Source organism: Haliaeetus albicilla, chromosome 1 (assembly GCF_947461875.1).
Source record: "Haliaeetus albicilla chromosome 1, bHalAlb1.1, whole genome shotgun sequence".
Classification (NCBI taxonomy): domain Eukaryota; kingdom Metazoa; phylum Chordata; class Aves; order Accipitriformes; family Accipitridae; genus Haliaeetus; species Haliaeetus albicilla.
Window position 1 is genome coordinate 54,996,753 of NC_091483.1, and position 12,874 is coordinate 55,009,626.

At 42.6% G+C, this 12,874-nt stretch overlaps 1 protein-coding gene across 10 annotated transcripts in view; it reads left to right on the forward strand.

The window, feature by feature from the left end:
• Window positions 1-12,874, forward strand: part of LNX1 (ligand of numb-protein X 1) — a 139,868-nt gene that overhangs the window by 103,025 nt on the left and 23,969 nt on the right. For 8 of the 10 annotated variants that reach the window (XM_069790147.1, XM_069790138.1, XM_069790129.1 and 5 more), the window contains 4 exons: window positions 630-871; window positions 2,480-2,635; window positions 8,144-8,299; window positions 11,551-11,753. In XM_069790147.1, coding sequence (XP_069646248.1) covers window positions 630-871; window positions 2,480-2,635; window positions 8,144-8,299; window positions 11,551-11,753 — 757 coding nt within the window. The remainder of the gene's footprint in view (window positions 1-629; window positions 872-2,479; window positions 2,636-8,143; window positions 8,300-11,550; window positions 11,754-12,874) is intronic. The other 2 variants (XM_069790173.1, XM_069790194.1) reach the window with 1 other exon arrangement.

Consider the following 12,874-nt stretch of genomic DNA (forward strand, 5'->3'; position numbering starts at 1 on the left):
GGGACTTGATTCCCGCAGACCCTGGGGGGTTCAACTCCCAGCTGCAGCCCTCCCTTCATTGATTGCATTGGCTTCTACCCAAAGGGCAGACCCTGCCTCCTGCATGAAAGACTACAGTGCTGTGCTCCCCGTGAGACCACCTTGGTGACAGGAAGGTTTTTCAGGGTGAAGGGCTAGGTGAGGCGCCTTTTATTTCACCAGCAGACCTGGAGAAGCTGTCAGGCCTCACCCTGCCCTCCTTCATTGACCAGAGGCAAGGGGGAAATTACAGACTGTAGCCTCTGGCTTCATTAGCCACCTGCTATTCCTGTCCTCTTGCATCCGCAGTAACTATTTATACACATGAGACTACACACAAGGCTGCAGCTCTCTGTTTTTTCTTGACCAGCAGTAGTCTCTCTCCGTAAGGTGGTAACTCAGCTACTTTGTAGGACAATTTTCCTTCTTTTTCTGTGTAACATGATGGGACTGGCATTTTTCCCTCTTGCTAACCACCCATATTTCATCAGCCACCATGACTGTCATAGTTTGTACTCCAAGTGATTCCTTGGCACCAGATAACTTCTATGAGTACCCACCATTTAAATACAAATTGTTATCATGTCTCTCTTTCCCTCCCTTCTCCTTAGATGTAAAGGAGCATCCCACTATGGCCTTACCAAGGAACGGAAGAGGCGTTCCCAAGACTGCTCTCCAGACCATGGCTCCAGTTTAGCAGTAGCTGCCCTGGGCCCCGAGCTCTCCTCAGCTGCAGCCATTGCCTTAATGACAGACGAGCCGGGGCTGGTGAACCCGGCCTTCAGCCCCACCTCGGAGGACAGCCAGTTGGGCAGCAGCCCCGGAGACCTGCATCGCGGCAACCGAAACAGAAGTAAGAACTAAAAGTGATGGTTTCAGAGCCTGGTGGCCTCTGACAGCATTTGTTTTCTGTGAAACATATGTTGTTGGAGGCTTTAACAAAAAAAAAAAAAGGACTATGAAAGCTTTAATTTTACATGGTTTATCAAATTGCACACTCAGTGACCCAATAGATTTGAGGTGAAAACCAAATTTGCTTGGCCAAGGGCAGCATCAAGCTGAAGACAGACCAGCTGCACACATGTAAACCACAGGTATTAAGAAAGATTATTTAGGCAAGTCAGCTCAGCTGGAAGAGCAAATGGCATGTGTAGTGTGCTGGGGAGCTGGGGTAGCTGTGTGGTGGCTTCACCAAAACATGGTGGCCCAAGTAACCTGCATAGACCATGCCATGGGCAACTACCCAGAAGCCTGTTGGGAACTGTGATTGGCAGTTGACAAGTATTTGCAGGAAAACAAACCTGAAGAAGTGCCTTGGGAGCTTGGGGGATGTTTGCTAGCCTCCCAGGGAGGTGCAGCTCAGAGGAGCTGGTCCTGCTGAAATAACCATAGTCAGGGACAAGTTGCACCAGGAAACCTTGCCTTGATCCTTCACCCTGTGAAACTTCACCTGGCTCTGATGAATGTCATATCTGAAAAATGTGGCCTGGCCAAAGGCAGACTCGGAAGTGTTAACAGTGAGTTCAAAGCTTTTCTTTGAGGACTCCGAAGCCAAAATGAATAGCCCACCTTGTGTTGCACCAGCTGTGTGTTGGGAGAACGGATGAAGGGCTGAAGAAAGACTAGAAAATGAGCAGTGCTATCCTCTTGTCTGCATGGGGCTAGAGAGGTGAGGAAAGGGAGGGGGTAAGAAGAGAACACCAGAATGAAATTAAATCCCACCAGTTTTATTGAGTTTAGAGGCCACAGTCTGGTTTGAGGGAATGTTGTATATTAGATTACAATGTTTGGCTAGCACGCAGAGCTCGAAGAGAGAGAACAGCCACGAAGATATGTTCAGCAGGATGGAAAAGAGTGACATGTTTTGAAAGTATTATGACTTTTTTTTTTAATTGCCTTACCCAGGTTAGAAGATGTGACTTAGTTGGTCCCTCCCACCTGATAATCTTTGAATTTTTGACATGAAATTGTTGGCTGTTGTTGGTGGCTTTGAAAGCATTGCAGGGTTTTGAGGCAGTAGTGTGGGGTTTTTTTTCAAGAAGAGTTTTTAACAACAACTTCCAGGTTTGGGTTGTTTGGGTTTTTTTCAAACTTATATAACTTGAGAAGGACAGTGCTGCTTTCTTTTCTATGCATTTTTCACAGGAGTGCTGCTGCTTCTGCCTTGACTGAGGATTATTCTCTCCCAGGCTACCACACTCACAGGAAATTTCTGTGTGTTGCTGGCAAAACAGACAGGGAAGGTGGCAATTCCAGGGTGTGGGAGAGAGGTAGGATAATTGTACCCAGATTCAGGTGGGTGCAACCTTGGAGTAACAGCTGGAGTCAGGTGCAAAGGTGAAGTGCAGGCAGCCTTGCTGTTGATGTTATGCCCTGTCGTATGCCGACAGCTGCAGAAAAGGTGTGGTTCTAGCCCAGAACTGCTGAACTGTATTCATTTGGTTTTTTCCTGTTGTTGCAGCTCGACACTTTGAACGCTCCACTATAAGAAGCAGATCTTTTAAAAAAATAAACAAGGCATTCAGTGTTCTTCGAAGGACAAAAAGTGGAAGCGCCGTTTCCAACCAGGCTGACCGGGAAAGAGAAACTGTTGGAAACTCTGCTGCTGGAGAGGAAGGTAATGCTTTACCCTCCTTGTGTTATCACTTAAAATGGGATAGGGGACCCTATCCATGTGGGAACTGGATGTCCACGTCTTTCATGTATGTAGTGGGCTGTGTGTGATTAAAAAGCCAGAAAACTCAATCTTTCCTTATTTTCGTCTTTAAAAAGTTGTTAGTGAGTGGCAGGCAAGAATGTTGCTGGGGTGTGTGGGACCTCACGTAGTGGTAACAGCCTGCGTGCTACAGCCAGGCCAGTATCTAGCACGCGGGATGTGGGATCTGGGCATCTGGGATCTATTACTGCAGCTGTCATCGATTTGCTCTATCATTTTGTTCAAGAGGTTTCATCAGCATGTGTCTGTCCCTGTAAAGCAAACGGATCACAGTGATCATACATTATAGGAAATTCATGAGTTTTGGCTAACGTTTATGAAGCACTGGAAATTCCCTGTGGGAGGATGGTATGAAAGTGCAAAGTACTGTAATTATTCCAGCACTTCTGTGGGTTCCTTGGTGACAGACTTGTATTACCTCAGCCAGGCAGGTGATGAGGTAAGAGTGCTCTGCTCTTAAACAGCAGGGAGAGGCAAGTTTGTCTGACGTATGTCAAGAATGAGGGGTCTGGCAGGCAGTAACACTTAACATTTGGCATTCTCAAAGCAATAAGCAAATGTTACTAATTGCTTTGGACCGTAATTACGAAGTCAACATTAGCATTCATGCATCAAGAGGAAGTGATGATAGAGTGGGAATCATTGTCTTAATCAAGGTCTTCACTGAGCTTATTATTCCTTTGCTTGACGCCTCAGCACCTCACGTGTCTTCCCAGATCAAATGTCCAGGGTAAGGGCTTTAAGAAGACAGAATATCCAACTTCCCTTTGCTCTGTATTTCAAGCTGTCATTGAAACCCTCACAAAATAAGTACAAAAGGCTGCCAAATGCTGTGTTTAAGCATCATTATTCTTTAAGTGGTGAATTGGAGAATAGTGTTCAATATTTCTTCTGCTCTATTTGCTTATTCCTTCAGGAGAGTTTCACCACGTTTCTGTGTTCTTGGTACTTACTCTCCTAGTCCACAGACTTGCTGATGTAGCCAAAATAAAACCTGATAATTCAAAACTGTGAACCTTTTCCATAAAAATAATGTGAATCTGCTCCTTGGTCTGGAAACATCATTAATAACTTCACTGTCCTAAATATTTTATTATTTTTCCCCAAGTAAAATTTTGCAAATAAGTTGTCTACAGCTCTCTGAGCAGACAGACACCGTTTCTCATTCCCTAGCAACTGTTCAATTCATTGTAAGCAAAAGCTTGCCCTTCTTCAGCTGGAGTGAAATTCTGCATGTCTCAAGTTCATACTTTTCAAAAGACACCTCTTCAGGATGGGGCATAGACATTTTTATGATTACTTTCTACCTAGGCTTATAGCTGACATTCACATTTGTTCCACTGAAAGCTTCGTTTCATGTCCAGAGTGTGTGGGTGATATGGATGGCAACAGTACCTACCCAGCAACCCAGTGCAGTCCAGATGTTAACAGAAGGAAGTTTGTGAAGATGACACTGGCCTTTACATTTCCAGCAGAATGAAAAGAGCTGTTGTCTCCTTTTTAAGGGACGTATAATGGGGCACTGAAGTGGCAATCACTCCAGGGCCCCATTGACAGTGTCAAGATTGTCCTTCTCTCCTTGACTCTGCTTGTGGTTTCATTCCTCTGCACCAAGCATGCCTGTAAACTTGCAAATATATTCTACAGCACTGGAAAAACCAGGTAGGCGTGTAATTACTTAATGAGCTGTTATTCTTACGTATGAGATCACAGAAGCTGGGTACCTAAATTACTGTATTAATTACATTTGCAAAGAATGCACTTTGATTACACAGTTCTGGAATTTGGTCTCTAAAAAAATGCAAGCAAGTAACTTGCAGCGATACAAATACAACTTTAACAAAGACCTCTACTCAGTCCTTTGCAACAGGTGCTCTGTATAATGGCATCTCAGAGGGTCTCCCTGTTTCTTCTTGTTGGAGGAGGAAATGAATATACTTCTTTCTGTTGCAGTTATCATCATCCTGCCAGCTGGAGGCTTGTTTTCTTCTCCAATTCTGTGTGTTTTCTTCTTTTATTTATTTTTTTAAATCTGCAGCTGTTCTGAGCAGTCTGCAGTTGGACTCTTGGTTAGACTTGGTTGCACTTTTGGTTAGAGTTGCTGGTCAAACTTTAGGGATAGCTACAGTATGGCCTGCCCTGTGCTTGCCAAAGGTCCAGCCCAAAGTCATTGGAAAAAGGCAGCCCCACGTGTCTGTCTCCCCATTGCCACTCTACTGGCAATGGAGGCGCTCCTGTGGGCGGTGGTTCCTGGCTTTGGAGGTCCCCACACCTGGTGTGAAAGCTGCTGCTGCCTCGCCCCAAGTTTCACAAGTTCATGTCTGGGACCACCTGAGAGCACACCTCAGCCATGCCTCATTGCTCCAGGAGATTGGACAGCACTTCACCACCTCTCTGGTGTCTCCTTTCCTCACCAGGCTTAGTCAGTGCGTGAGAAGAATAACACTGAGACTGTGTCAGCCTCACAGTGGGCACAGAGTGAAGTAACCCTTTCTTGCTGATAACCTCTTGTTGATAAAGGACCTGTCAGATCATCTGGCAAAGTTCAATGTATTATAGTCCATTTGTCCCCAGTTTTCAGAATTCCCTCGTCTTAGTTCAGATGTCTCTGTTTAATCTGTGCTTTGCCCGTATTTTCATCAAAGGAGCTCTGAGAACAAAAACCATAGTGTGTACCTATGTATTGGCCCTCAGCATCAGCAGCACTGATGTCAAATGAACTATTTGCCCACTGCAGAGTGTGTAGGTGCCTTTAATCTGAATCTGATATATCTGTTGGGCCAATGCTCAGTTGCGATATGACTGTGAGGGTGCCAGACAAAATAATCATTCCTGATACGGGGGAAAAAAATGATTCTGCTTAACTTGAAGCTGAATGCAGTACTGGTTTTGCAAAACTCCTTTGCTACCCAAGGACACTGAAAAATATGATGTATAACGGCAAATGTGTTTGTGCTATACTTACAGCAGAGAAATAGTTACAGTCTAATGCTATCTTATAAGATACCTGGAGCTGGTAGCAGTCCTGCACTGTGAAGATTACTTTATGGTTTCCATTTGCAACCTGTGGTTTGATTTGCTTAAACAATGTCATAAGTGGCCATTTTGGATTTTAATGGTTCAGACTTTCTTTGTTCCTCTGTTTAAATGTTTTGGTGACATTTCCAGCAGAGAACTGTTCATTGTCCAAACTGAAGAAAATGTTAGAAATGAATGAAAAGTGCAAACACTGATGAGAAAATGTTTGGGGCAAGGAGTCATTAAGGTTTTCTCATTTTTAATAATTTGGTCATTGGTAAATAACCCATGCAAAGAAGTATTTGTCTGTAGTGCAGCACCCAAGCTTGTGATATCCTCCTGAGACTAATCTCATTAATAACACTTACAGCTACAAATAGCTTTCCAGGTCTGAAGTAGAAGTTAGGAGATCTTCAAAGAGATGGTTTCATTCTGAGATGTGAGGGAAGGTGTCATGGACATCCTTCTGGCACTGATGCATTTAAGATGTAATATCTTCTGACTGGATCTACTGGTGTAAATGACCTTGACAATCTACTTAAAAGATAAAATATCTCTGAGCAAAGAGTGGTCCAGCTTTGCTATGCTTATTTGTATCACTGTACTCTTAGTTTGGCTTCACACCTCTTAAATTCACTTCCAAGAAAAACTATATATACGTACTCTTTACTCAAACTGATCTAGAAATACAAGTCATAAACCAGCTAATGCTTTAGGAGGAAAGAATTTGGGAATGCAATTGCAAAAACCCTATACAATTTTTACTGTAAAAGGGAGCCACGCTGCTGGTTTTCAAAAACGTTCATCAGTTCCATTTTGCAGTCAAGCCATTGTAAAATAAATTGAATTTATGATTGCTTGAGGATGTCAAATGTTGTTCAAAGTCAAACTCATTATTCTTAGTCTCATGGTGGGTGCAGTTCTACCATCTGTTATTGCTTTGCAGCACTCAAGACCAAGGCAGGCCCTGGCAGAACCGCAGAACAGACTCTCCTGTTGTATGGGTGTATCTCATTCCTACTGTTCAGTCTGAGCCCTGTTGTATTTTATATATAGACATATATAAAATAGATATTATCAATACGTCAGTTTTGGGGAAAGGTGCATGAAGAAAAAGAAGGTAACTGAAACACAGATGGCTCTTCGTATCAACCATTTCACAGCATTAAGGCATTAATGCTCTTTATGTGCAGAAAAGAAAGGGGCTTATCCAGCCCCAGGACAAGACAGGGCAGCCCAACTTCTGTCTCAGGAAGGCTGCACCCTGCAGGAATCCCACGCTGTTCCCCAGATTGGATACAGTTGCAGTTCCAATTTCCCCAAACAGCTGTTGGAAATCTTACAGAATTAGTTCAAAGCACTTTGCTGTAGGACGATGAGTCAGGCAACTTCCAGAAGAAAGAGATTGGCTCTGTAGCATTTCCTCCACTGCAGACTGGTAAAATTTGCCTGCTGTTGATGAGATATAGCCACAACCCTTTTGAGACACATTCAACTCTACAACAGTTTCATTTTAGTTCTTTTGGGACTCTTTTGGTGAGAGGAATGTCCAGATGCAAGAAGAGACATTAGAGCTGGCATTGCCTTCTACCTGCCCCCTGCATTGGACCAGCATCCCTGGACAATTAATGGAAGGGATTAAACCAAAATGATGGCAAACTGCTGGGAGAATGAAATGATAAATGAAAATCAGTTGGGACAGAAGAGTTGCAGAACAAAGTCCCACACTAGTGCAAGTGCATGTGACGCTCACAGACACAAGAATTTTCCAACAATAGGTTACACAAGCTTTGTTTAAATTCTGGTGACCAGGTGCTGGGAAGCATGAGTGTGTCTCCCTGCAGATAGCCTTTTTTGGGGGGGTGGGCTGGCTCCTCACATCAGTCAGAACTTCTGATCTAAATAAGGACTTGTAACCTGAGACACAAGTTTTGTTTGCAATGATTACCTTTGATTAATCTGGACTCAAGAGTCATAGCAAACATTACACAGTGCTTTGTCACACTGGATACTGGGAATGAAGGCAGAAGTTATCCTGATGGCAACACTGTCAGAAGGAGCACGGTGTGCACAGAAGTCAGCCAAAACCTGAGCACTGAAGGAACACTATCATTAAGTATTATAAAATGTGAGGATAAAATATTAAGCATACTTAAAATTTTGTATTACAGTCTCATGGCTGCTATACTAACAAGTGCTCGGTGTCCTACATCGTACCAGACAAGTGGCATTTACTGTGTAAAGCTGGTCTCTCCTATGGTATTTGTTATTGCAATGGAATGTGTGAAAATAATAACAATAAAATTGCTCACTAATATAAGGAAAATATTGCTTGAGGAAAAAGCACACACAATCTTTCTGAATGCAGATGACATTTTATTATATTGACAGATTCAGAATGCTCCATGCAACCCCCGGTGACAAAAACACAACACTCTGTGGGAAAACCTGCAAGAATCACCAAAAACAAGACAGAAAGTTTACTTCTTTCTAGATTCAGCAGCTCTTCGATATTTAAGGATTGGAAATATAAAATGGTAAAGAAAGGTATGCAATACTCCTGGGTTTTCCTGCTCTGGAAAACCTGGTCAAAGAGAATGGAGAATTCTAATTAAGAGCGTAAGGGCTGGAAAATGGGATCTGTGCAAACTGATGTTCCAGCCTCACAACAGGCTGTGTATATGTGAATGGTACAAGCCCTCATCCCAGTTGGAGTCCCTTAGACTGGGCTGCTGAGGCCCCATTCACTGTACGCAACCAGGTGCTGGAGCAGGGTCCACCTCTTCTGGGTATGGTATATGCATTAGAAAAATTCAAGTTGAAGACATTGCTTTCCAGACACGGCATCACCTTGAAATAGGTGTGGTAGGTTTTGATCAAACTGCACACAACGTATACAGACTGTTTGGTGAAAAAGAGATCATGAATTTTCTTATTGAAAAAAATATGTATTTGTGTATTCTGTATATTTAGCTTGTCAGACTTACTGTTAGTTTATCAAAATAGGCATTGGTCTTTCACTTATGACAGTCCAAGATGTTGGTAATACAAACATCCATATATATGTCTGGGATGAAAACAAAAAGCAAGTCTTCCATGAAGAGAGCAGAAATTAAGGGATCATGGAGTTATTTTTGTTGCTTGGCCCATCTGAGGAGAACATGGTGCAATTTATTAATTATATTTGATAAAGAACACGAATCAGATGAAGACAGGAGGTGAGGCAGTACATCCTGTTAACTATGAAAAGAGAAAACTTAGTAACTTGCAGACTGGCAAGAAAAATATCTTGGGAAGATTTGTTTTGTTGTAGACTGCACATTTCAGAAGGAAATTAGGTAGTAAAAATTCCTCTAAAAGAATCTGCATAAAGTCATATTGAAAGTCAGCCAAGTGACACTGCAAGACTTAATAAACCAGTTAAAGCATTGTTCAAGATGCAAAGAAACTTCTTTAAGTTTATACCTTATATAAAGTTATACGTAAGTCTCATATAAGTGCAGAGGCTTGTTCACTGCCATGTTGCTCTGATTTTGCTCTAGGGTAATTACAGACTGAAATAACGTGAGAGTGTCAATAGCTTGTTCAGTCCACAGTTCTCCATGGTCAAGAAATGTAACTGGGTAATTCCTTTAGAAAAGTTTTCAGAATGAGATATGGGAGAATGAGTGTTTGAGTCAAAAAGCACGGTTTGTTAGGACATGCAGTGAATCATCATGCAATGGGAAGTGGAAGTAGTTCTGCTATAAGACTGCTTTGGTAGCCTGCAAAACATACAGAGATATTTATTTATGCTATTTCTGTGCAGAGAAGATCTCTGGGGATCCAGGTTATCATTTGCATTTTTACATATAAATACCCTTATAGCCACACTGAGAGTGTAAAATGTGCATGCTTATTCTGCTGCAGGGATCAGGCCTTTGGTGATTTTTGAGGAGTACTTGTATGGTCTGACTTTAAGCACCCCACTGAGATGCCAGAGTTAATTGCCTCTTTCTGCTTATATAGCGGTTGAGAGAGTTTAGCACCTCCAGAGGTGATTTAGCAGTGAAGCAGGTATCGCTCCCTTTGGGTGCCCATGCATTATAAAGGAAGCCAGAGCAAGTAGATCACCAAATGATGCATTTGGCTTAGAGGCCTGGATTTAGATGGAGTGAATCCACCCTTCAGGCTAGAGACAGTGAACAAGTTACAAGCTGGGCAAATGTTCAGAAAATAGAGGAGCATGGGGAAAATAAAGCACCTTTCGTTCCCGAGACATTAAAGTTGTGCGCAAAACTTGAGTAAACCCCTATTAGCACAGAAACTGCTACTACAAGAGTATAAACTAAATGAATACTTGGATATTAGGTTGATGAAGGCTGTATCGTTATCCAGATAGACTTTTATTGCCTGTCAACTCTGTGTAAAACCACAAAGTCGAAGTCTGTGCTACTGGTAGGTGCTTTTTACAGATGTGGAGGAAGACAGCTTCCCACCCCGAAGAGCATATGATCAAAGAAGTGGTAAGGGATGCAACATGGTGTTTCTTAATATTTTTTTCCTGTTCTTTCCTTCCCCTTGCTCTTTCCCAAAAGGTTCTGGTGCCTTGCTGGTTTGTTGCCTGCTAATTCTGTAGTAGAAAATATTTATTCTCTCAGATACTGCTCTGTTAATTTTTATTTAACATTTTACCTCTATTCAGTACCAGTCACTGTTCTTTCATTTCTAAAATAGGCTATTGAAAAAAATATTAGCACTTAATTTTTCAACTTAAAGGTTTTTCATGTAAGTGCTGGATTGGACCCACACACAAAAAATTCAAAAGCTCTCTCTCCCCTTTTTTGGGGATTCAGAATAATTGAAGGCTGATACACCTGTGCTACAAAACTCACTGGTGCTTTTACTTCAACTTTGCTTACTGTTGAATGTGGATTAAAATTTTTAATTGACCTAGAAGGAAAGAAAGTATTAGTGACATGCTGTGAAAGCAAACATGCCAGTGGAAAAGTAGGGTTTGGAAGAGGATACTCTTATCTAGTGCATTATGGATACAAAAAGGATCTCTGCCCACCATTAGTCCCTCTTCCCTACACTCAGTTTGCCAGGGCCAGCAGAGTTCTTTCCCTCCAGGCACCTTGAGCATACCGTGGTTTTAATACAGACACGTCGCAGTAAGTCATTCCTACTTCTTAGAGTTCAAGGAGTGATGAAAAGAGAAGGGTCTGGTAGGGAAACTACTGTGTGTTTTGGGTTGCCCAAGAAATCCTGCCTTTCTGTTAGCTGAAGGTAAAAGAACCCTTCCTTGGATGTCACAAGCCAAGCACCCAGTCCTCACCTATGGCACCAAAAATGGAGGAAAACAGGGCAGTCTGGGATGCTACCAGTGAGACAGGGTGTGCAGCCTACCACAGCGGGGGTGGATGTTTGTCGAGGTGTCCATGCCCATCTGCTCTAGGGCCAGCAAGGAACCGTGGCCTGGTTCAGAGGGGTCTCTGGTGACTAAAAATATATTTTGTTCCCTTAAAATATTAGTACGTGTAACTGTTTTTAAGTACATTTCATCTGTCCCGATTACATCAAAGGTTTAGGACTGTGTTTTGTGGGGAAAAAAGGAAGTTGGAATGTATTAATTAAAAATAGATCCCTTCAAGTCCACTCAGCAAGCATACGTATCCTTTCCTCCCCACTCAGTATAAATCACATCCATGCATAAAACCTAGGTTGAATAACTGGCAGGTACTTGAAGTTGTGGGGTGCATGTTTTAACAAAGCCAAGCTGTGATGTCAAATAAATACCTTACAATGTGCATTTCCAGGTTTTCCCAGGTTGTATCACCTGATTCCAGATGGAGAAATTACCTGCATTAAGATCAACCGTACCGATCCCCAGGAAAACCTGGCCATTAGGATTGTGGGAGGCAGTGAGACTCCTTTGGTTCACATTATTATACAGCATATTTATCGAGATGGGGTAATTGCCAGAGATGGAAGATTGCTGCCTGGAGACATGATACTAAAGGTACAGTACTGTGGAGGTACAAGATAAAAGTATCCCAACAAAGAATAAGATGGTGTAAGTCAATCATGAGATGAGATTTGCAGTGTTCCTTGTTTGCATGGGTAGAATAATGCATGCAGAGACATGCAGTTCCTTTGCATGCTGTGATGATTTCATTCATTTCAACAGGTTTTGAGGCTCACAGATTTGCTTATTTTTCCTGTTCACTACCAGGCCTCTCTGATTTCTGCCCAAACATGGTAGATCCAAAATGCAATGTAGTGCAATATACTGTTGGCATTTCTGACCCAGTGGTGCAAAAGTTTTTTCTGAAAGCAGAGGCTGGGCTTTTTGTCCAGTTTGTTTCTACTGAACTGTGGGCTTAAATCTCAAGTTAGTGAGGTTTCCATTGCCTTACATCCCACTTACACCAGGACAGGTGATAGGGGCCTGATCAGGGTTAAGTTATTTATTTCAGCATCTAGCTCCTCTGTATGATGTATTCAGCACTGCAGAGCATGAGACACCACCAGCGCTATTTTCGGAGTGTTGTTCCACCAGCAGCCACAGGTGAAATCTCTAACAACGAACTTGAGCAGCATTAAGGCATTAGCTGTTGGCTACTACTTCTGCTCCTGTTTCTATAGAAATGTATAACAGATGAACAAGAATTAGGCCAGATCATGTAAAAAAGATCATGTGTCTTGTGAGCAGTGGCTTCAGCAATAGCTTTTGAATGGGAACTGCACTCTCAGCTGCCTTAGCGACTTGGAGCTCTGAAAGGATGCTAAATTGTATTGTTTCAATCCTTAGAAGAAAAGAGTGAGGACAGAAAATAGCAGTTACTTTCCTCACTTTGATGGTGTGTAGTTGGAGTGCACAGGTGTATTCACATTGCAAGCCAAAGGTACAGCCGCAGCTCACCCAGGTATACCCCAAGCAGCTTAAATCAGCTAGCTCAAATATTGGTGACAGCATGGCCAGAGATGGCAAAGAGCTCAGCATAGGTTTTCCAAGTTACAGGTAAACTTTTGAGCAGGCTGCTTTTCTCACTGTAGGCCATGCTGCCATGGATAGACTGGTGCTGGTACCCAGGCTAACCAGTGTGGCATTAGCTGGATAAGGCTATAGCAGCTGGAAGT